The sequence below is a fragment of the Ranitomeya variabilis genome, chromosome 5 (assembly GCF_051348905.1).
Source record: "Ranitomeya variabilis isolate aRanVar5 chromosome 5, aRanVar5.hap1, whole genome shotgun sequence".
Taxonomy (NCBI): domain Eukaryota; kingdom Metazoa; phylum Chordata; class Amphibia; order Anura; family Dendrobatidae; genus Ranitomeya; species Ranitomeya variabilis.
In genome coordinates, this window is record NC_135236.1 from 159,686,311 (window position 1) to 159,709,980 (window position 23,670).

Below are 23,670 nucleotides of genomic sequence, written 5' to 3' on the forward strand. Positions count from 1 at the left end.
ATCCAGTTGGTCACAAACTGCTGGAGACCAACTGGAGAGGTGCAGATAACAGCAGAAGATGGCGGATGGGAAGTATAAGACAGTGCAGGGGCCTTATATTAGTAGCACTACTCCAGCTCTGCAATAAAAAAATGCTGGAATGGTGCTTTAATGGCTCTTTTATCACTATGCTGACTTTGCACTATGTGAAGCACCTCTTTGATAGAATACACAGCCTTACTCTTGCCAAGAACGTTTTTCAAGATAATCAATGAATGTCTAAATATTGTAACTAGAGGCATTGAGGTGGAACAGCCTAACATTGTACATTTTACTTCCAAAGTAAAATGAGGGAGAAAAAAATCATTTGGATGTGATCTAAGAATTGGCTGGAAACAATTAGCACTATTTAGAGTAAAATACGTCAAGCGAGACCCAGGAGACACGGTGTTTTATAGAACAAAGTTTTCGGTGCGGTCCCTGTTCCGCAGTGCAATAGTGAGTTGACTGTGAGGAGAAAATGATAAAGGTTTCTCTGGGGGAATATACAAAAGGAAGGATGAAACTCAATGTGAAATCATTTGGCTGAGTCAAGTTTCATTATTCCAGAGGGACTAATGCAGCTACTTCAGTTTTGAAGCATTAATGATTCGGCACAGGCCACTTTTCCAAATATCCCTTCAGGATCACCCAGTAGGGACTGTGATGGAAAGGACAGTCATTCTTTTAATTACCAAATCATTTAATGTTCTGCTACACTTTCTCAAACATACGGGATTTTTCTCAAACATATGTACTTATAAAACAGATTAGGCCTGAGAGATCTCAGCTTGCTCCATATGGCTTCTTCTAGCACACAAAGCTCTGAGGGGCTAGGCATTTATAAGGTGTCAGAGTTGGCGTCATTTATGTTTACACTATTCTTCTTATATTCTAATGCATTCTAGTATAATGTAATGTCTTTTAGTGTCACAGAGTCATCTGGGGAATTTGTTATGCAGCAGAGGCAAACATTAGGCAAAACAATCTCTTTAATGATGCTTGCTAAATATATAAAATGACACAAAATGCACACAATCAAAACCTCCTTAAATTCAACTGCCCTACTGGAGGATGTATACAACATCCCTCTTATTGGTAAATATTTGGAGAACCTATGACTGTGTATGGCTCATCTTTTTTCAGCTTTATACAGCATATTTACATATCTAATAATGCCAGAGTAGTAAATGAAATAAAGTACTCAAATGAACCAATAGGAAAAATGTGCAACATAATGTACATACATAAAATTTTGTCTATACTTAAAAAAGTAGTAATTTCTACCACCCATGTAAAAGTGTTTAAAGGTTTGTCCCCTTTCAGAAAACTGTGGTCTATAAGCTACCTTATTTATAAAAAGAAAACAAATTGAGTATTCCCATATTTTTTGGACTTTAAGACACTCTATCTTTCCTTCACAATTGGGGGGAAAATGGGAGGTGTGTCTTATAGAGCTAATGTAGCTTACCGGGAGGGTGGCAGCCGGACTACATCGATTCTGCGGGCCTGGGCTGGGAGGATGAGTTATTTGGAGGTGTGATGCTGCGGGGCGATGATGTGGGCTTCAGGCTGGTAGTTAGGGGTATTTAGTGGGAGACCATGGTGCCGAGATATCCATCTGTGCATGTACCACCCCCTGGTGGCCATTTTCCCAGAGTCCACAGCACAGGAAACCATGGAACTGCGGGGGCTCTGGCCTTCCACAAAATGTTGGCAGAGCACCTGGCAGCATCGGAGACACCCTCAGCAGCACCGGACAACCCTGCAGCACCGCTGGGCACCCCATAGTGCCGGACACAAGCAGCAGCACTGGACATCAGCAGCATAACCGAACACATAAAGTGGCGTGCCACACATCGGAACATCCCCTCACCCCAGCCTGCAGCCTGCAGCATCACCCCACTCCTGCCTCCTCCAGCAGAGACCCCGCTTCGCCACCGCCACCAGCCCTGGTAAGCAATAAGACGCATGGATTATAAGGCGCACCACCATTTTATTTAAAAAAAAACTATTTTTCGCCTCAAAATATGGGGTGCGTCTTATAATCTGGAGTGTCTTATAATCTGAAAAATATGGTAATATTTTTTACTTTCGCAAGGGAAACAGGAGAAAATTGACCATACAATTTGTTGTGCAATTTCTCCTAAGCATGCCGATACCCCATATGTGGAGAAATCTACTGTTTGGGCGCACGGCAGGGCTCAGAAGAGAAGGAGCGCCATTTCACTTTTTAAATGTAAAATTTGCTGGCTTAATTAGTGGACCCCTTGTCATTTTTGGAGAGCCTCTGATGTGCCTAAACAGTGTAAACCCCCAACAAGTGACACCATTTTGGAAACTATACCCCTTAATGAACTTACTTATGTATTGAACACCTTAAACCCACAGGTGCTTCACAGAAATCTATAACATTCAGCCGTGAAAATAAAAAAAATCACATTTTTCCCAGATAAATCTTTTTTAGCTCCAAATTTTGCATTTTCTTAAGGGTAAAAGGAGAAATTGTACCATACAATTTGTTGTGCAATTTCTCCTGAGTGCACAGATACTCAATATACACTATGTTCCAAATTATTATGCAAATGACATTTTTCTCGGATTTTCGTAAACGGTCAGTGCAAATGACAGTCAGTCTAATAAAAGTCATCACCCGTTTGCGTATACATCAAATTTTATTGAAGACACCTCGCAATGATAACAGTATAATCTCCAAATGAATAAAAACTCAAAATGCACTGTTCCAAATTATTAGGCACAGTAGTATTTCTAAACATTTGATATGTTTTAAAGAACTGAAAATGCTCTTTTGTGGAATTTGCAGCATTAGGAGGTCACATTCACTGAACAAAAAAGCTATTTAACTCCAAAACATCCTAACAGGCCAAGTTACATGTTAACATAGGAGCCCTTCATTGATATCGCCTTCACAATTCTTGCATCCATTGAACTTGTGAGTTTTTGGAGAGTTTCTGCTTGTATTTCTTTGCATGAAGTCAGAATAGCCTCCCAGAGCTGCTGTTTTGATGTGAACTGCCTCCCACCCTCATAGATCTTTTGTTTGATGATACTCCAAAGGTTCTCTATAGGGTTGAGGTCAGGGGAAGATGGTGGCCACACCATGAGTTTATCTCCTTTTATGCCCATAGCAGCCAATTACTCAGAGGTAGTGTTGAGTGATACCGTCCGATACTTGAATGTATCAGTATCGGATAGTATCGGCCGATACCCGAAAAGTATCGGATATCGCCGATACCGATACCCGATACCAATACAAGTCAATGGGACACCAAGTATCGGAAGGTATCCTGTATGGTTCCCAGGGTCTGAAGGAGAGGAAACTCTCCTTCAGGCCCTGGGATCCATATTAATGTGTAAAATAAAGAATAAAAATAAAAAATATTTATATACTCACCTCTCCGACGCAGCCTGGACCTTACCGATGTAACCGGCAGCTTCCGTTCCTAAGAATGAGCGCTTGAAAGACCTTAGATGATGTTGCGGCTTGTGATTGGTCGCGTGGCGGTCACTACCAGCTGGTTCTGCATGATTCCAGCCCAAAACATGACTCCTCCACCTCCTTGCTGATGTCGCAGCCTTGTTGGGACATGGTGGCCATCCACCAACCATCCACTACTCCATCCATCTGGACCGTCCAGGGTTGCTCGACACTCATCAGTAGTGTTGAGCATTCCGATACCGCAAGTATCGGGTATCGGCCGATACTTGCGGTATCGGAATTCCGATACCGAGTTCCGATATTTTTGTGATATCGGAATTCGGAATCGGAAGTTACCAGTGTATGGTTCCCAGGGTCTGGAGGAGAGGAGACTCTCCTTCAGGCCCTGGGATCCATATTAATGTAAAAAATAAAGAATTAAAATAATAAATATGGATATACTCACCCGTCCGGCGGCCCCTGGACCTTACCGCTGTTAACCGGCAGCCTCCATTCCTAAGAATGAGGAGTTTAGGACCTGCGATGATGTCGCGGCTTGTGATTGGTCGCATGAGCGGTCACATGAGCGGTCACGCGACCAATCACAAGCCGCGACGTCAGCCGCGACTTCATCGAAGGTCCTAAACTCCTCATTCTTAGGAACGGAGGCTGCCGGTTAACAGCGGTAAGGTCCAGGGGCCGCCGGACGGGTGAGTATATCCATATTTATTATTTTAATTCTTTATTTTTTACATTAATATGGATCCCAGGGCCTGAAGGAGAGTTTCCTCTCCTTCAGACCCTGGGAACCATCCAGGATACCTTCCGATACTTGAGTCTCATTGACTTGTATTGGTATCGGGTATCAGTATCGGCGATATCCAATATTTTTCGGGTATCGGCCGATACTATCCGATACCGATACTTTCAAGTATCGGAAGGTATTGCTCAACACTTCTCATCAGTAAACAAGACTGTTTGAAAATTAGTCTTCATGTATGTCTGGGCCCACTGCAACCATTTCTGCTTGTGAACACTGTTTAGGAGTGGCCGAATAGTAGGTTTATGCACCACAGCAAGCCTTTGAAGGATCCTACACCTTGAGGTTTGAGGGACTCCAGACGCACCAGCAGCTTCAAATAACTGTTTGCTGCTTTGTAATGGTATTTTGGCAGCTGCTCTCTTAATCCAATGAATTTATCTGGCAGAAAACTTCCTCATTATGCCTTTATTTGCATGAACTCTGTCTGTGCTCTGTTTCAGTCACAAATCTCATCAGAGTATGATGATCACTCTTAAGTTTTCGTGAAATATCTAATTTTTCCATACCTTGTCCAAGGCATTGCACTATTTAACGCTTTTCAGCAGCAGAGAGATCCTTTTTATTTCCCATATTGACCTGTGACCTGCATAATAATGTGGAACATATTTTTTGAGTAGTTTTCCTTTAATTAGAATCACCTGGAAAACTAATTATCACATGTGTTTAAGATTGATTTCAGTGATTCATTGAGCCCTGAGACACAATACCATCCACTAGTTTATTTGAAAAACAAAACAATTAAATCTTTATGACACTTAAATCCAATTTGCATAATAATTTGGAACACAGTGTATGGAAGAAAACAATTGTTTGGGCGCATGGCAGGGCTTGGAAGGGAAGGAACACCATTTGACTTTTTGAATGCAAAATTTGCTGGAATAATTAGCGGACACCATGTGGTGTTTGGAGAGCCCCTGATGTTCCCCCACAAGTAACACCATTTGGGATATTAGACCCCTTTGGGAACTTTTCTAGATGTGTATTGAACACCTTGAAAAAATCACATTTTTTCCCGCATAAATCTTTTTCAGCTGCTTCACAGGTGTGTCACAGACTTTTATACCATTGAGCAGTAAAGATAAAATAATTTACATTTTTACCACCAAGATTGCGTGTTAGCCCAAAGTATTACATTTTCATACTGGAAAATGGGTAAAAATTGTACCAAAATTTGTCACACAATTTCTACTGAACATGGCAATACTCCGTATGTGACTGTACAGTACTACTAAGCCATACAGAGAGCTTTGGAAGGAATGGAGCACTATTTGCCTCCTGGAATGCAGATTTTCCTGGAATAGTTTGCGGATTCCATATAAAGAGCCACTAAGTGCTAGAAAAACAGAATCCCGCCTCAAGTGACCCTATTTCGGAAATTATAACCCTTTGGGAATTTATCTACAGATGTAGTGACGATTTTGTCTCCATGGGTGTTTTCCAGAAACAAACAGCAGTGGATGTTGCTGAGTGAAAATTTCAAACTGCCATTGTAGTGATCAGTACATTATGCCCAGCCCGTGCTTCTGGAGACACACAACAGTAAATTATTCGGGCTCTCATCACTACAGAAATGACAAACTAAATGTGGTTTAGGGACATTGGGGCTCAGAAGGGATGGGGGCATGTGGATTTGGGGGAGGGGAATTTGCTGAATTTCTTTTGGGGGGCAGGGAGCCATTTTGTTTTTCCAGAGCCTTTGTGCTATCAATAACGTGGAAGCCCCTATATTTCCGTTAACAGATGATGGACCTCAGTAAGGGCTTGTTTTTTGTGGATTGAGTTGAAGCTTTTATTTTACATAGCATTTATGATTAAATTTATCTGGCGATCTACGCTGAGCACTTACATCGGGGTTTCCATATAAATCTCCGAGTGACGTGACAGATGGATCCATTCACTATAATGAGGCAGCAGAGTTACTCTGGACTCCATCTGGCCTCTTTTCAGTGGTGTCCTTCTCAGAAGTTCACTAAACTGTGGCCAGTGGCACCTTTATGCAATCCTAAAAAGACGGACACCACCGGATCACAGGTCTTAAGGAGCCCACAGTGCCTCCTTCTGCTTCATTACAGGGAATCTTCTGCCAGGGATTCTGTCTCAATCACATATGTCCGAGATTTCCATGGAAACCTCAATGTAAGTGCTCAGCGCAGAGCGCAGGATAAATGTGTGCCAAGCCTTACTGCAATCTTTTGGATGCAGAATGAAAAAATCAACAGCATGTAAAGAATTGGCTTTATTTATTTTTTATGCTGCTTATGATTAGCCGACTTTATTCTTTGGGTCGGTGCGATTACAGCAATATTAGATTTATATCAGGTTTTTATGTTTGGATGCTGTCACACACTAAAAAACGCCTTTTATTGCGAAAACTAGTTTTTGCATCACCATATTTTGAGAGCTATAATTTTTCCATAATTCAGCTGACAGAGTCATGTGAGGGCCTGTTTTTTACGGGACGAGCTGACATTTTTACTGGCACCATTTTCGGAAACATGACATTTTTTGATCGCTTTCTATCCTGATTTTTGGGAGACAAAATGAACAAAAACCAGCAATTCAGGAATTGCTTTTTTTCTTTTTATACCGTTCCGCGTGTGATAAAATTTGTAAGGCAGCTTTATTCTTTGGGTCAGTACGATTACAGTGATGCCCAATTTATATATATTTTTTTTAATGCTTTGGTGCTTAACACAATTAAAACTATTTTATAGAAAAAAATAATTATTTTTCCATCGATTTATTCTGAGAGCTATAGCTTTATTTTTCTGCTAATGGACCAAGATGACAGCTTATTTTTTGCGAGACAAGATGACGCTATCAGCTGTACCATTTTTATTTACATTTTTCTTTTTGATCGCATTTTATTACACTTTTTGTTTGGTAGTATGATGATAAGGCATTGTTTTTTGCCTCCTTTTTATTCTATGGTGTTCATTGAAGGGTTAAACTAGTGGGACAGTTTTATAAATAAATGTATTTATGGGAAAAATATTTGTTTCTTTATTTGGGGATTTAAAAAAAAAAAAACATTTGTACACTAATTAATATTTTTTTTTTACATTGTCCCAGGATGGGACATTACTGTATATCATCAGATCACTCCTCTGTTGTTCTGCAATGCTTCTGCACTGCAGGACATGAGACTGTATCTGACAGGCAGGGGAGGAGGTTTGTTAGCTCCTGCTCTCTGCAGACACTGTGAAGCCACCTTCTCTAAAGGACCCTGTGGCCATCTTGTGGCCGGGTGTCTCCATGGAGACCATCAGGACAAATCGAGTTGTTCTAATGGATACTCACAGGGAACCCATTCGTTGGTGTTGCTGCGGGGTGCCAGCTCTGTGTGAGAGCTGACACCCTGCAGCAACATTCATGACTGGTGCTAACACTGATTGCAACATTTAACCCCTCTTATGCCACTGTCAGTAGTGACAGCAACATAGAGGAGCATCGTGCAGGGAATGGATTCCCTGCGGGCTTCCATCAGGACAACGTGATCTGTGCTGATGGTCTCCATGAAGACCCAAGGCCGCACACGATCGCCACGAGGCCACACAATCGTGCTGCTGTATATTTACTGCTGTTTCCGCGAACACAGCTCCCGCAGAACAGTACATGTATGGCGCATGTCACAAAGGGGTTAATGTCTTAGAGTTAGGTATCAAAGAGAGATGGAGAAAAAGACACTGTTTATTGAACCTGTCAACCCCACCACTCACGTCTTCTCTTCTGAAGATGGTAGGCTAGTAATGAAGTTCATAGAGAGGTGGATCCAAGGACTCCTAGGAGAGGGCAAGGACCAAAGTAGTCCATTGGTATTGTATTTGGGGAATCTTCAATTGGGCACAACTTTCCCAAGAAAGCAGAGAAAGTCAATCAGGCAGGCTATAAGTCAAAGAATATTATTAATTACATAGTTACATGTGAGAACTAAATCAAGGAATTCCTGCATGAATTGTAGATGTAACTGAAGAGGAATAAGCAATTTTTGGGAAGGTATATTGTGTGGGGCTAGAACTTGAGATATCAAGATCTTTTTAGTCTATTTAGGTTATAAAGAAAATAGCACACGATTTAAATAATGCACTGAGCACTGTTCAAAAATTGAATTGCTTTCTACGGTGTCACAGGGGTTATAAAGGGGCGTGCCTGCCGACCGCCATCTTACTTCTGCCTATCTGAGCATAGGGAGAGGTTGCTGCAGCTTCATCAGAAGCAGGGATATTGTTAGGGAGGAAATATTAACCCCCAAACCGCTTGTGCTGTAGCGATTTCCACTGTCCAACACCACCTTTTCTTTGCAGGGACAGTGGAGGCTAGATTTCTGTGCATCAGCTCTGTAGATTATAAGTCTCCATGATAGCTGCATTGCTGTTGGTACGCCACTGTGCAAACCAACTGCTTTTTTAAAAGCAAAAGTCCTGTTGCTCCTTTCTGCACCGTTCTATTGTTTATTTGTCCACACTTTTGTGTGCAGCAGTCCTTGTTATTGCTGCCAAACTTGTCCTGAGATCATTGTAGGGAGATTGTTATTGTAGTACAGTCACTTTTTATATATATATATATATATATATATATATATATATATATATTTCCTGCCACTTATACTGTGTAGTGTAATACAGTGGGCCTGAATTTAGCAGCAGTGTCCCACACATAAAAAGGGAGATTTATATTGCAACTAAGTGCATCTGCGTCAGTCCTGTTTGTGGTATATCTGCCAGCCCCTTTCTGCCACTGAAACTGTGTAGTGTAATACAGTGGACCTGATTTTCCCAGCAGTCTCCCACACATAAAAAGGGAGATTTATATTGCCACTAAGTGCATCTGCGTCAGTCCTGTTTGTGGTATATCTGCCAGCCACTTTCTGCCACTGAAACTGTGTAGTGTAATACAGTGGGCCTGATTTTTCCAGCAGTCTCCCACACATAAAAAGGGAGATATATATATTGCCACTAAGTGCATCTGCGTCAGTCCTGTTTGTGGTATATCTGCCAGCCCCTTTCTGCCACGTACACTGTGTAGTGTAATACAGTGGGCCTGATTTTTCCAGCAGTCTCCCACACATAAAAAGGGAGATTTATATTGCCACTAAGTGCATCTGCACCAGTCCTTTTTTTGGTATATCTGCTAGCCCCTTTCTGCCACGTACACTGCGTAGTGTAATACAGTGGGCCTGATTTATCCAGCAGTCTCCCACACATAAAAAGGGAGATTTATATTGCCACTAAGTGCATCTGCGTCAGTCCTGTTTGTGGTATATCTGCCAGCCTCTTTCTGCCACTGAAACTGTGTAGTGTAATACAGTGGGCCTGATTTTTCCAGCAGTCTCCCACACATAAAAAGGGAGATTTATATTGCCACTAAGTGCATCTGCGTCAGTCCTGTTTGTGTTATATCTGCCAGCCACTTTCTGCCACTGAAACTGTGTAGTGTAATACAGTGGGCCTGATTTTTCCAGCAGTCTCCCACACATAAAAAGGGAGATTTATATTGCCACTAAGTGTGTTATGATCCTAGTGGCAAGGATCGCAGGTCGGACTAGCTAAGTAACTGAACAGACTACTAGCTCTGGGGAAGTGGTAACTAGATTGACCGCAACCTGATCCTATCCGCAAACAACTATAGGCAGCCGTGGAACGTTACCTAAAAATCCTAGATGTCTCGTAACGGCCTGAGAAACTGACTATTCCTGGAGGGAAAGTAAGTCCTCACTTGCCTCAGTGGAATGACCCCAAAGATATAGAATAGCCCCCCACAAATATTAATGGTGAGTTAAGGGGAAAGCACAAACACAGAGATGAAATCAGATTTAGCAAATGAGGCCCGCTAATACTAGATAGCAGAAAATAGGAAGGAAACTGTGCGGTCAATAAAAAACCCTATTCAAAATATCCATGCAGAGATTGCTCGAGCCCCCGCACCAACTAACGGTGCGGGGGAAGCAACTCCGTACCCCAGAGCTTACCAGCAAAAAGAAATCACATGTTAGCAAGCTGGACTAGACTCATCATACACAGAAATCATATTGCAGGCAGATGAGCAAAAAATATTCAAACAGAACTTAGCTTATCCTGAAGAGGCAGAAAACAAGATAATCAGGAGTAATCAGAATAGCACTGAATACATTGACAGCCGGCAACAAGTGGAAGTGAAGCAGAGCTAAATAGGAGCCTCCCTGGTGAATAACGAGGCAGCTGATCCAGGAGACCCGCAGGATAATAAACCAAACCTCCAGGGGGAGCCAAAAAACCAAAGTCACACAATACCATCTGTGACCACAAGAGGGAGCCTGAAAACGGAGTTCACAACATAAGTGCATCTGCGTCAGTCCTGTTTGTGGTATATCTGCCAGCCACTTTCTGCCACTAAAACTGTGTAGTGTAATACATTGGGCCTGATTTTTCCAGCAGTCTCTCACACATAAAAAGGGAGATTTATATTGCCACTAAGTGCATCTGCGTCAGTCCTGTTTGTGGTATATCTACCAGCCTCTTTCTGCCACATACATTGAGTAGTGTAATACAGTGGGCCTGATTTTTTCAGCAGTGTCCCACACATATAGAAAGGGAGATTTAAATTCACAACAAGTTTACATACACCTTCTACCTTGTCTTACAGTACCATATAACGGTTGTTAGTTTGGTTACATTTTTCTAAGAATGAGGAAGTCTAGTGGAAGAGGTCGTGGCCGTGGGCGGTCATTGCCAGCTGGTAATGATGGTGGTGGTGGTGGTGGAGCATCTGGTGGTAGTGCGAAAAGCAAAATAGCACCTAAGGCACGAGTTATTGAGCCAGCGTCATCATCTGGCTACACAAGGCCTCAAACGCTCCCTTTTCTGGGGGTAGGAAAACCGTTTAAACCTGGAGCAGAAGGAAAAAGTTTTGGCTTTCCTTGCTGACTCAGCCTCTAGCTCTTTCGCCTCCTCTTCGGAAAGTTAAAAATTTTAAAAGCAGTGAGTCATCAGTGGATGCTCCCGGTCAGGAACAAGTCACTTCCTTGTGTCCTTCACCCAGAACAACAGTGAAGGATGCGTCATGCGACACAACAGGTTACTCCATGGAGCTCTTTACACATACCGTGCCTGGGTTAGAAAGGGAAATTGTCAACAGGCCATTACAAGATGAATCGGACATGGAGTGCACAGTTGCACAGTCACAGCTAGGTTATTATGCTGTTCCATTGACTCAGATCACAACATTGCCCTCGCAGTGTACTGAGCCAGAACCTGACCCTGATGAGACAATGGTGCCCCATCCCGAACGCTATAGCACCTTACACGGTGACACAGAGGAAGGTGCACAGGACATTGAAGAGGAGGCGATAGATGACCCAGTTGTTGACCCTGATTGGCAGCCATTGGGGGAACAGGGTGCCGCTGGCAGTAGCTCTGAAGTGGAGGAGTATGAGCCGCAGCAGGCATCAACATCGCAACAGCCTTCATTTGGCAGGCCTGTATCTGGCCAAAACCGTGTGTCAAAACCAAAAACAGTTTTAGGACAGCGTGGCCATCAGGTGAAAGTAGCACAGCGTGCAATGCCTGAAGAGGTATTCGATAGTAGCAAGAGTGCAGTCTGGCAATTTTTTAACCAAGATCCGAATGATCAGTGCAAAGTTATCTGTAAGAAATGCTCAAGGACCTTTAGCAGAGGGCAGAATGTCAAAAATTGAAATACAACGTGCATGCGTAGACATTTAACCAGCATGCACTTGCAATCCTGGACTAACTACCAAACGTCCCGTAACGGAGGTGCACCTGCTCTGCATGAAGCTAGTCAGCAACGCTACATTGCTTCCCTCACTGTAAGCCCACCGTTTAGGACACCACCTGCAGCAAATGTGGAGGTATCGTCGCAAGGCCAAAGCAGTCAGGGAATTAGCAGGTTGTTGGTAGGAAACACTGTATGTAGGCCAACAGCAAGAATACCCTCACCAAACCTCTCTCAATCTGCCATGTCCAGCACCACCCCCACTAGTTCCACCATATGCAGCTCTCCAGTCCAGCTCACCTTACAAGAGACTCTCACTAGGAAAAGGAAATACTCATCCTCTCATCCGCGTACACAGGGTTTGAATGCTCACATTGGTAGACTAATCTCGTTAGAGATGATGCCCTACTGGTTGGTTGAAAGCGAAGCTTTCAAAGCCCTGATGGCCTATGCAGTACCACGCTATGACCTACCCAGTCGACACTTCTTTGCGAGAAAAGCCATCCCAGCCCTCCACCAGCATGTCAAAGACCGCAATGTCCATGCACTCAGGCAATCAGTCAGTAGAAAGGTGCACCTCACAACAGATGCATGGACCGGTAGGCATGGCCAGGGACGTTACATGTCCATTGTGGCACACTGGGTTAATGTGGTGGATGCAGGGTCCACAGGGGACAGCCATAGTGGGACAGTTCTGCCAAGCCCACGGTCTAGGAAACAGTTGTCTGTAGGCGTTCGCCACCCCTCCTCCTCCTCCAGCAGAAGCGAAAGCTCGTCCACAGAGCTCAGTCGCACGACCACTCCATCCGCAGCTACCAGTGTTGCACACGAGGTGTCCCATTATGGAACAGCTAGTGGTAAGCGTCAGCAGGCTGTGTTGGAAATGAAGTGTTTGGGCGACAACAGACACACCGCGGAAGTTCTGGCAGAGTTCTTGCAGCAAGAAACTCATTCATGGCTGGGCAGTGTACATCTTGAGGCAGGCAAGGTAGTCAGTGATAATGGAAGGAATTTTATGGCTGCCAGAGCCCTTTCAGAACTGAAACAAATACCTTGCCTGGCTCACACATTGAACCTGGTGGTACAGTGCTTCCTGAAACGTTATCCGGGGTTACCAGCCCTGCTCCTGAAAGTGCGAAGACTTTGCTCGCACATCCACCGTTCGCCCGTACACTCCAGCCGTATGCAGAAGCATCAGCGATCGTTGAAGCTTCCCCAGCACCGCCTAACAATCGAAGTTGCAACAATGTGGAACTGTACACTGCACATGCTTCAGAGGCTGTGCGAACAGAGGTGTGCTGTAATGTATTTGTGGGAGGATGCACATACACGGGCAGGCAGTTGGATGTTTAGGAAAAAAGAGAGAAAAAGATCATGCCCACATAGATAGGAACACCTCTATATGAATGATGGTGTAAAAAGGTTTTTATTGAACTGACACAAACCTCAAAATACGCACACATGTGCACACAGAAAACACAACACAAAAGAGCTAAAAACACTTAAAAAATGCAAATATGCAAACACAATGCCTATATATATATATGCATATGTCATATCCCATAATAAGGAAAATGACGGCCCACAAAACAAATGCTTCCCACAGTGAGATGACTACAATGACCTGACTGCACAGATGGAAATCACACAGAGCAGTATTGCAATACCATACATCCCCCTAATAAGGTGCATAATAACTGTGCAAAAAATAATAACAAAATTCATCAAGGCTTAAATGACATGGCAAAGAAGGTGTATCCAACACAGAGAAGTGTACCAAATGATGAATGAGACACTAAAAATCACAGAAATGAACAGACATATATACACAGATAAGTGTCTCAATGATGGTACACAAAGGACCTGCGGAGAGGGGAAAAGGGGGGAGGGGGAGCTAAATAATGTAGGAGCTCACACCATCAAACCCATAGACAAGACCCCCATCATACCGCCCACGGTCCAATGCCAAGAAGAATTAATAATGGGGAAGCAAAGTGTGGAATAGGCTCACACGCGTATCGCCGCCAAAATAGCGGCTTCCTCAGGGAAAAAAAGTATGATCATGCTGATGCAAAGTTTGACGCACATTAAGGAGCAGGCGTCTGCAGGCGCGGATGAGGGAAGCCTTGATGACAGTCAGCCATTGTCTGCTCAGGGAACTCTCCTGGATGAGGTGGCGGATGAAGAGGAGGAGGAGGAGGATGATGGGGATGAATATTTATGGGAGGAGGAAGCTTCTCAGGGGGCAATAGAAACTGGTGGCGTTGCAAGGTCAGGTGCAGGGTTTTTGTGGGAGTCTTGTGATGTTGATTTGCCAGAAAGTGCTCCTCATCCCAGCACAAGCAGTGATTTGACACCTGGAACATTGGCCCACATGGCTGATTATGCCTTGCGTATCCTAAAAAGGGACCCCCGCATTATCAAAATGATGACCGATGACGATTACTGGTTGGCCTGCCTCCTGGATCCACACTATAAAGGGAAATTGCAAAATATCATGCCACATGAGAACCTTGAGCAAATATTGGCTACCAAACCAGCAACTCTTGTAGACCGTTTGGTTCAGGCATTCCCAGCATACAGCGGCGGTGATGGTTCTCACACGAGCTGCAGGGGGCAACATGGCAGAGGTGTTAAAGGTGCACACATCAGAAGTGGCGTGGAAAAGAGGGGTTTTATGACCAGGTTGTGGAGTGATATTGCAATGACCGCAGACACGACAGGTACTGCTGCATCAATTCAAAGTGACAGGAGACAACATTTGTCCAGTATGGTTACGAACTATTTTTCCTCCCTTATCGATGTTCTCCCTCACACGTCATTCCCCTTTGATTACTGGGCATCAAAAATAGACACCTGGCCTGAATTGGCAGAATATGCATTACAGGAGCTCGCTTGCCCAGCTGCTAGTGTGCTATCAGAAAGAGTCTTCAGTGCTGGTTCAATACTGACCAAAAAAAGGACTCGTCTGGCTACTCAAAATGTTGATGATCTAACCTTCATTAAAATGAACCAATTATGGATTTCTAATTATTTTGCCCCACCTTCCCCTGCTGACATGTAGCTTTCCTGTAAAAAGGTCTTGCTTTTGGACTCCTCTTACTGACTGCTCCAATTCCTCCATTTGCAGCTGCTGAATGTCCACCATAGGCCATTTTTACACCTCCCTAAATGGGCTGACTCCCCCCACGGGGCCGTGGTCACTACTTGGCGCAAGCATCCGTGCGAGTGCCGTTTGCCTGGACATGTGGGTGTGCCCACTTTTGGCCGACGGCACTGGCACAGGGTCCCTCATAGTACAATTAAGTGTCTCTGGCGGTGGTGGTGCACATCCAACGTCAGACACACCATCGTAATATGAGGGGCCCTGGGCCAGTACCACCGCCAACGAGAGAGTGTTCCCCCCAGCTCAAACAGTGCTCTACAACTTGCAAAACTTACCTCTCAATGCTCCACCACTGTTTAGTCTGTGCTGTTAAATCCTTCAATGGCACTGCCAATACAAATGTGTTGAAATGATAGATGATAGTAAAAATATACAGGAGCCCTGTCCTCCATTTAGACCAGTTAATACTGTGCGTGAACTACCACTGTCTGCTACTCAGCAGAGGAACCCACCCCTGTACCTATCTTTGCCACCTGTTTATTTAGGAAAAAAAATTTTGCAGACATTTAGCCCACTTTACTATTTTGGCCAACTTACTGTGTCAGCCACTTCTTCCAGTTGTCCTCCACTGAACAAAGCAGTGCCACCAGTTTACTCCTGTTACCAGTGTAGAACTGCATTGAGCCTACTTTTTTATGCTAGGCCTAGTAAGTCTGTCTGCGCCACTCCTTGCAATCGTCCTCTGCTGACCACACCAAGGCTGCCTGTGTACCCCTGTAACCTATTTTAAACTGCATTGAGCCTACTTTTTTATTTTAGGCCTAGTAAGTCTGCGCCACTCCTTGCAATCGTCCTCCGCTGACCAAACCAATGCTGCCTGTGTACCCCTGTAACCTATTTTAAACTGCATTGAGCCTACTTTTTTATTTTAGGCCTAGTAAGTCTGTCTGCGCCCCTCCTTGCAATCGTCCTCCGCTGGCCAAACCAATGCTGCCTGTGTACCCCTGTAACCTATTTTAAACTGCATTGAGCCTACTTTTTTTATTTTAGGCCTAGTAAGTCTGCGCCACTCCTTGCAATCGTCCTCCGCTGACCAAACCAATGCTGCCTGTGTACCCCTGTAACTTATTTTAAACTGCATAGAGCCTACTTTTTTATTTTAGGCCTAGTAAGTCTGTGCCACTCCTTGCAATCGTCCTCCGCTGACCAAACCAATGCTGCCTGTGTAACCCTGTAACCTATGTTAAACTGCACAGAGCCTACTTTTTTATTTTAGGCCTACTACATGTGTCTGTCTGCGCCACTTAATACAGCTGTTCTCCACTGAACAAAGCTGAGCTTCATTCTTCAGGCTTTCGGCCTACATCAGATATTAAACTGCATTTGGCCTACTTGTTTGGTTGGTCCCTAGTAACGGTGTCTGCCGCTCCTTGCTTTTCTCCTCCACTGAAAAAATCTGAGCTTCAATCTTCAGGCTTTCGGCCTACATCAGATATTAAACTGCATTTGGCCTACTTGTTTGGTTGGGCCCTAGTAATGGTGTCTGCCGCTCCTTGCTTTTCTCCTCCACTGAACAAAGCTGAGCTTCAATCTTCAGGCTTTTGGCCTACATCAGATATTAAACTGCATTTGGCCTATTTGTTTGGTTGGGCCCTAGTAACGGTGTCTGCCGCTCCCTGCTTGTCTCCTCCACTGAATATATCTGAGCTTCAATCTTCAGGCTTTCAGCCTACATTTTGAATATTAAACTGCATTTGGCCTACTTGTTTGGTTGGGCCCTAGTAACGGTGTCTGCCGCTTCTTGCTTGTCTCCTCCACTGAAAAAAGCTGAGCTTCAATCTTCAGGCTTTTGGCCTGCATTTAGGATATGAAACTGCATTTGGCCTACTAGTTTGGTTGGGCCTTCTTACGGTGTCTGCCGCTCCTTGGTGTTCTCCTCCACTGAACAAGCAGTGCCGCCTGTTTACTACTGTTACCAATTTTGAACTTTATTTGGCCCACTTTATTATTTGGGCCTACTAACTGTGTCTCCCACTCATTACAGTTGTCCTCCACTGAACAAAGCAATGCCGCCTGTTTAGTCCTGTAACCAATTTTGAACTGCATTTAGCCTACTTTATTCTTTGGGCCTATATCTGGGTTTCTTCCTCATCCTGCCCATTGCCCAGCCACTGCTAGATGAGTCTGCTGGTACATTTACCCAGACCACTACATTCCCCTTGCACTCTACACAGCCAGAATCTGACCCTCCTGAAAGTCTGGTTCCCCTTCCCGCATACTATACCACCTTACACGGGGACAAAGAGGAAGGCGCAGATGAAAGTGCAGGTTCCTTCATCAGGTGGCGAGGGCATACTCATTGGCGACGTCACTGTCACAGGGCCCCTCATAGTACGCAAAAGTGTCTCTGCCGGTGGGAGGCATCCCCGCCGTCAAACACAACGCTGTACTTTGAGGGGCCCTGTGCCAGTGCCAATGCAAACGAGTGTGCCCCCCCTGCTTGCTCAGGATCACAGCACTTGCAAAGTTGAAATACTGACCTCTCCCTGCTCCACCGCCATGATGTAGTCTGCGTTTCCTGGGCCCATGAAAAACTTGAGCCAGCCCTACCCCCCCCACAACTTTAGCCAAATGACCCCCAATTTTCAATGCCTAACTATTATTATAAGGTAAATTAAGATTGACAAGCTTAAGTAACAAGAATTGATGTTTTTGGCATTAAAATGGGCACTGTAGGTGTTTTCCTGTCCTCCGCTCACTGCCGACTTTGATTCCCCATTGACTTACATTGGGTTTCGTGTGTCGGTCGATCCCCGACTTTTCGCGATAATCGGCCGATTTCACTCGACTCGACTTTTGAGAAAGTCGGGTTTCGCGAAACCCGACTCGATCCTAAAAAAGTAAAAGTCGCTCAACCCTACTTATTAATACTGAGGTAAAATACTGACAAAATAGTGGATGTGTGAATTTGGCCTTAGTTGTATACTCCACAAGTCTGGCCTTTATGGAACAGTGGCAAAAAGCAAGTCTTAAGAAGTACCATTGGTAGTTTGCAAAAAGCCATGCAGGGGACACAGCTAGCATGTAGAAGATGGATGGAGCTAAATACAGGGCAACACTGAAGGAAAACCTATTAGAAGATGCAAAAGACTAGAGTCTGGTAAGTGGTAGTTTCATCAGGTCAAAAACCCTAAACATACTGAAAGAGCTACAATGGAATGGTTTAGATCAAAGAAAATTCATGTTTTCGAATGGCCCAGTCAAAGTCCAAACCAAAATCCCATTGAGAATCTGTTGCAAGACAAAAGAAAGTATTGTTCACAAATGTTCTCCATCCAATCTCACTGAGCTAGAGCTAGTTTGCAAAGAAGAATGTGCAAAAATTTCAGCCAAATAAATGCAAATTGTCTCTTCAGAGAGGAAGAGGACTAGAACTCTAGTGCCACCTATTGGAAGTAGTAATCCTAACTTCCAATAAGTGGCACTAGAGTTCTAGTCCTCTTATTCTCTGAAGAGACAATTTGCATATTTCCCAGAGGAGCATTGTGGCTTTAAGTCTCCTCATCTCGACATGCTTAACATGTCACTCTCCACAAGGAGAAACAATACTTCTTGGATCCCAGCCAAATAAATAATATTTTAGTTTGTGGGTATGGCGTGAAAAAATGTGAAAAAATTCACGGGGTATGAATACTTTTTCATGGCACTGTATAGTTTATCATAATGAATCTGCTTATGTGTCTGTAAAAGAAGCTGCTTGTGACTTTGGATGTGAAAGATGACCTATTGCTTCTTGGGCCCATTGTTGGGTCTGGTGTCTCTCACCTTCCTCTTGACAACACCCCATAGTTCTCTGTGGGGTTAAGGTCAGGCGAGTTTGCTGGCCAATCAAGCACAGTGATACTGTTGTTTTTAAACCAGGTATTGATATGTTTGGCATTGTGGACAGGTGCCAAGTCCTGCTAGAGAATGAAATTTCCAACTCCAAAAGCTTGTCGGCAGAGGGAAGCATGAAGTGCTCTAAAATTTCCTGGTAGACAGCTGCACTGACTTTGGTCTTGATAAAACACAGTGGACCTACACCAGCAGATGATATGGCTTCCCAAACCATCACTGATGGTTAATCATGGTTCCGAATTGTTCTAACAATATATCTTGCTAATATGTCCCATAGTCACACTATAGCCATATTACACGTTCTCATGGCAGCACACCACTCTGCATGTCCACCCGAAATTGTATTACTTTTGAGGTCACGATCAAAAAAAATGAACAGATGAAACTTCTCTAGAACATCGCATTATTCCCACATCTACAGCTTTTCAGTCGTCTACTTCTATGTACATATAACAAACCATTATCAGCCCTAATTCCAAACACAGTATGTTGCATTTTCATCCATTATCACTTTTTTTAAGAAGCATTTTGCAAGACAGTTCACTGCACCAAGAATCCATATAATAGCTACAGACTTTTCACAGTCTTTTGATGCATCCTTTCACTATTGATCGCTGGAATAACATTTTGAAACTAAAGCAGACAGTACTTCACTGATAGGTATTTGGTAGCATGCTGAAAAATATATTTATATTTTTTGTAAATGTAATATTTTCAATGTAGATAAAACTTAAGGCATATACTTGGCACATTTAAAGTATCACAGTATGCCAGTCAAACATATCCCCAAGTCATATTGGATTGGCACATTGCATCTTTAAGTGCTTCTTACGTATACTTTTAGGCCAGCAGTAGCTGCCTTTCAGTATAACCACAAAGGAAAGGAAAATGAAAACTTATCCTGATTTTAGTGAAAAAAAATACTCTATTACACTAGCAGAACAAAAAAAATTCCAAATCCGAATAGTATTGTTAGAATCATGAGATATATTATATACTGTAGAAAAAAGCAAATTTATTTGAGGCTAATTTAATTTGCTTTGAATGTCGGGAAATTAGTTAATCACTAATCCTTGCATATTATTTCTAAACACTCTTTTTTGGTGATTACTTTGTATCTCTGTTCATACTGCACCCACACACACAAATGATACACCATTTGAAAGGTAAACTTGCCCCCTTCAGCAAGAAAATAGCCAAACAAACCACACATCCACGATGTGATCACAAAATACAGTTTAAACATTAATTTTCATAAACCTGCAGTAAGGAAAAATGTCTTGCAGGTGGCATCACACTACCCCAAAGGACACTACCACAAAGCTGCTTACAGACATCACAAACAAATCCTAACATATGCCTTGGGGGCTTTCCAGCTTGCCAAACTCATTGCCCAGCCGATTTCAGGCACATTGGAGGATTGCACACTTCACTGCAGGTGAGTCACATATGCAAACACATTTGTAAACATACACTGCTTTTTCAGTGATTAGGTCACCCCACACACACAAATAATACACCATTTGAAAGGTAAACTTGCCCCCTTCAGCGAGAAAAGACAAAAACAAACCACACATTCACAATTTGATCAATAAATACAGTTTAAACATTCATTTTCAGAAACATGCAGAAAAAATCAATAACCTGCAGATGGCACCAATACCTCAAGTTGCTTCATTTATACTCCACACAAATAATACACCATTTCAAAGGTCAAATTTCCTGCAGGTATCATTTGCCTTAGGTCTTTCCAGCTTGCCGAAGTGCTTGCCCAGCCTATTTCAGGCAAATTTGGGGATTGTACACTTCACTGCGGGTGAGTCACATACAGTATGCAAGCACATTTGTAAACATGCACTGCTTTTTCAGTGATTACTTTGCCCCCCACCCACAAATATTACACCATTTCAAAGGTAAGCTTGCCCCCTTCAGCAAGAAAAAACACAAACAAACCACACGTTTATGATTTGATCAATAAATACAGTTTAAACATTCATTTTCAGAAACCTGCAAAAAAAAAAAAAAACCTGCAGGTGGCACCACAACCTCAAGACTTATTTTTAGCCTCTACTTATCAAACCAATTTATTGTATTACCAATCTACATATATAAATACCTCTCTGTGTTCATCATCTCATTGAATACATTAAAATTTGACCAGCTTGATTTTCCTGAAATTGCCTGCACACCCAACAACCAAATGTGTGAAAATTTCGCACAGGCCAACTAGTATTATATACTAGTACAATGGAATGTACAGTGAGTTTAACATTTATATTTAGAGGCATGAAGTATATGGCAACTCCAGGGTCTAGTACAGTCTGTGAAAAACTCCAATCCACTGGGTGTCATTTATAAGTATCAGTTCCTATGTGGCACAGGGTTTGTTATTAAGCTGTGTTAAGCCCAATTAGGAAATACCATTAAAGACCAATTTTGACAATCACCCTTGCAGCCACCGTAGGTTTGTTCATGATTTTTTTTTTATTGGATAGGTTCAATTTACTTTTTATAGATACTGTAAGTTTTAGCACTTTTAAAACCTGACATTTATTTACTTTCATTAATAACCTATTTTCTCCTTTAAGGTACACGTTCATGCATATCTGTTACTATTCACTGCATTAAATGAGAATCTGCAGAAAAATGAGCATTTTCTCTAGGTTTCCCGTTTGTACGGTCAATGATGCTCCTAATTTTTCAAATAAACAGGAAAACAGGAACTCGATGGTCAATCCCCAAGTTACTAGAAAAATCACTGACACAATATTAAGATATCATATAAATTCTGTATGATATTACAATATAGACAACCAACAAGATATATAGATAGATGGCTAGATAGATAGATAGATAGATAGATAGATAGATAATAGATACATAGATAGTTAGATAGACAACCAACAAGATAGATAGACAGATGGCTAGATAGATAGATATATAGATAGATAGATGGATAGAGAGATAGATATACAGAGGGAGAGATAGATCCTTAATATTATTATAAAAATAATTCAAATTGATAGTTACCCTTACCCTGTAGTAGTCTGTGCTATACACATCTCTCGACATTCCAAAGTCACCGATCTTCACAAGAAGGTTTGCTCCAACCAAACAATTTCTGGTGGCCAAGTCTCGATGAACGAAGTGCTGAGATGCAAGATAAACCATTCCTGAAGCAATCTGTGTAGCAATGTGTAACATCTGGGACAATCCCAGGTCTCCTTTAGTCTGTCTAGGCTGACCATCAACAAGTATCATGGCATCTGGTCCATGGGCTCTGAAAATGAGAAGTTGAAAAATAATCTCAGTCACATATTTCTTACATCTTTCCAAAATTCAGAAAACCAAGGTTTTTTTTTAAGATTACATTTATTATTACACTCATGTAAATAACATACCACATAAACTAAAATTGATGTTTAGTGAGTCAAAAACAGTTCTGCATTTGTTTAACCCCTTTTCCCCCAGGGGTGGTTTAAACGTTAATGACCAGGCCAATTTTTACAATTCTGACCACTGTCTCTTTATGAGGTAATAACTCTGGAACGCTTCAACAGATCCTGATGATTCTGACACTGTTTTCTCCAGACATATTGTACTTCATGATAGTGGTAAAATATATTTGATATTGCCTGCGTTTACTTGTGAAAAAAACAGAAATTTTGAAAAAATTTTGAAAATTTTGCAATTTTCCAACTTTGAATTTTTTTGCCCTTAAATCACAGAGATATATCACACAAAATACTTAATAAGTAACGTTTTCCGATTGTCTACTTTACATCAGCACAATTTTGTAACAATTTTTTTGTTAGGAAGTTATAAAGTTTAAAAGTTGACCAGCAATTTCTCATTTTTACAACACCAGTTTTTTTAGGGACCACATCACATTTGAAGTCACTTTGAGGGGTTTATATGATAGAAAATACCCAAGTGTGACACCATTCTAAAAACTGCACCCCTCAAGGTGCTCAAAACCACTTTCAAAAAGGTTATTAACCCTTCAGGTGTTTCACAGGAATTTTAGGAATGTTTTTTAAAAAAATTAACATTTAACTTTTTTTTTTTTTTAAATTTACTTCAGCTCCAATTTGTTTTATTTTACCAAGAGTAACAGGAGAAATTGGATGACAAAAGTTGTTGTACAATTTGTTCTGAGTACGCTGATACCCCATATGTGGGAGTAAACCACTGTTTGGGTGCATGGCAGAGCTCGGAAGGGAAGGAGCGCTGTTTGACTTTTCAATGTTAAATTGACTGGAATTGAGATGGGACGCCATATTGCGTTTGGAGAGCCCCTGATGTGCCTAAGCATTGAAACTCCCCACAAGTAACACCATTTTGGAAAGTAGACCCCTAAGGAATTCATCTAGATGTGTTGTGAGAACTTTTAACCCCCAAGTGTTTCACTACAGTTTATAACGCTGAGCCGTGAAAATAAAAATTCTTTTTTTTTCCACAAAAATAATTTTTTAGCCCCCAGTTTTGTATTTTCCAAAGGGTAACAGGAGAAATTGGACAACAAACGTTGTTGTCCAATTAGTCCAGAGTATGCTGATACCCCATATGTGGAGGGGAACTACCGTTTGGGTGCATGGCAATGCTCGGAAGGTAAAGAGGGCCGTTTGGAATGCAGACTTAGGCTGGGGTCACACTTGGCGTAAGACAATACGCCAC

At 42.5% G+C, this 23,670-nt stretch overlaps 1 protein-coding gene across 4 annotated transcripts in view; it reads right to left on the bottom strand.

The window, feature by feature from the left end:
* Nucleotides 1–23,670, bottom strand: part of NTRK3 (neurotrophic receptor tyrosine kinase 3) — a 1,046,838-nt gene that overhangs the window by 84,839 nt on the left and 938,329 nt on the right. For 2 of the 4 annotated variants that reach the window (XM_077263445.1, XM_077263444.1), the window contains exon 16: nt 22,030–22,273. In XM_077263445.1, coding sequence (XP_077119560.1) covers nt 22,030–22,273 — 244 coding nt within the window. Of the gene's footprint in view, nt 1–22,023; nt 22,274–23,670 lie in introns of all 4 variants that reach the window. The other 2 variants (XM_077263443.1, XM_077263441.1) reach the window with 1 other exon arrangement.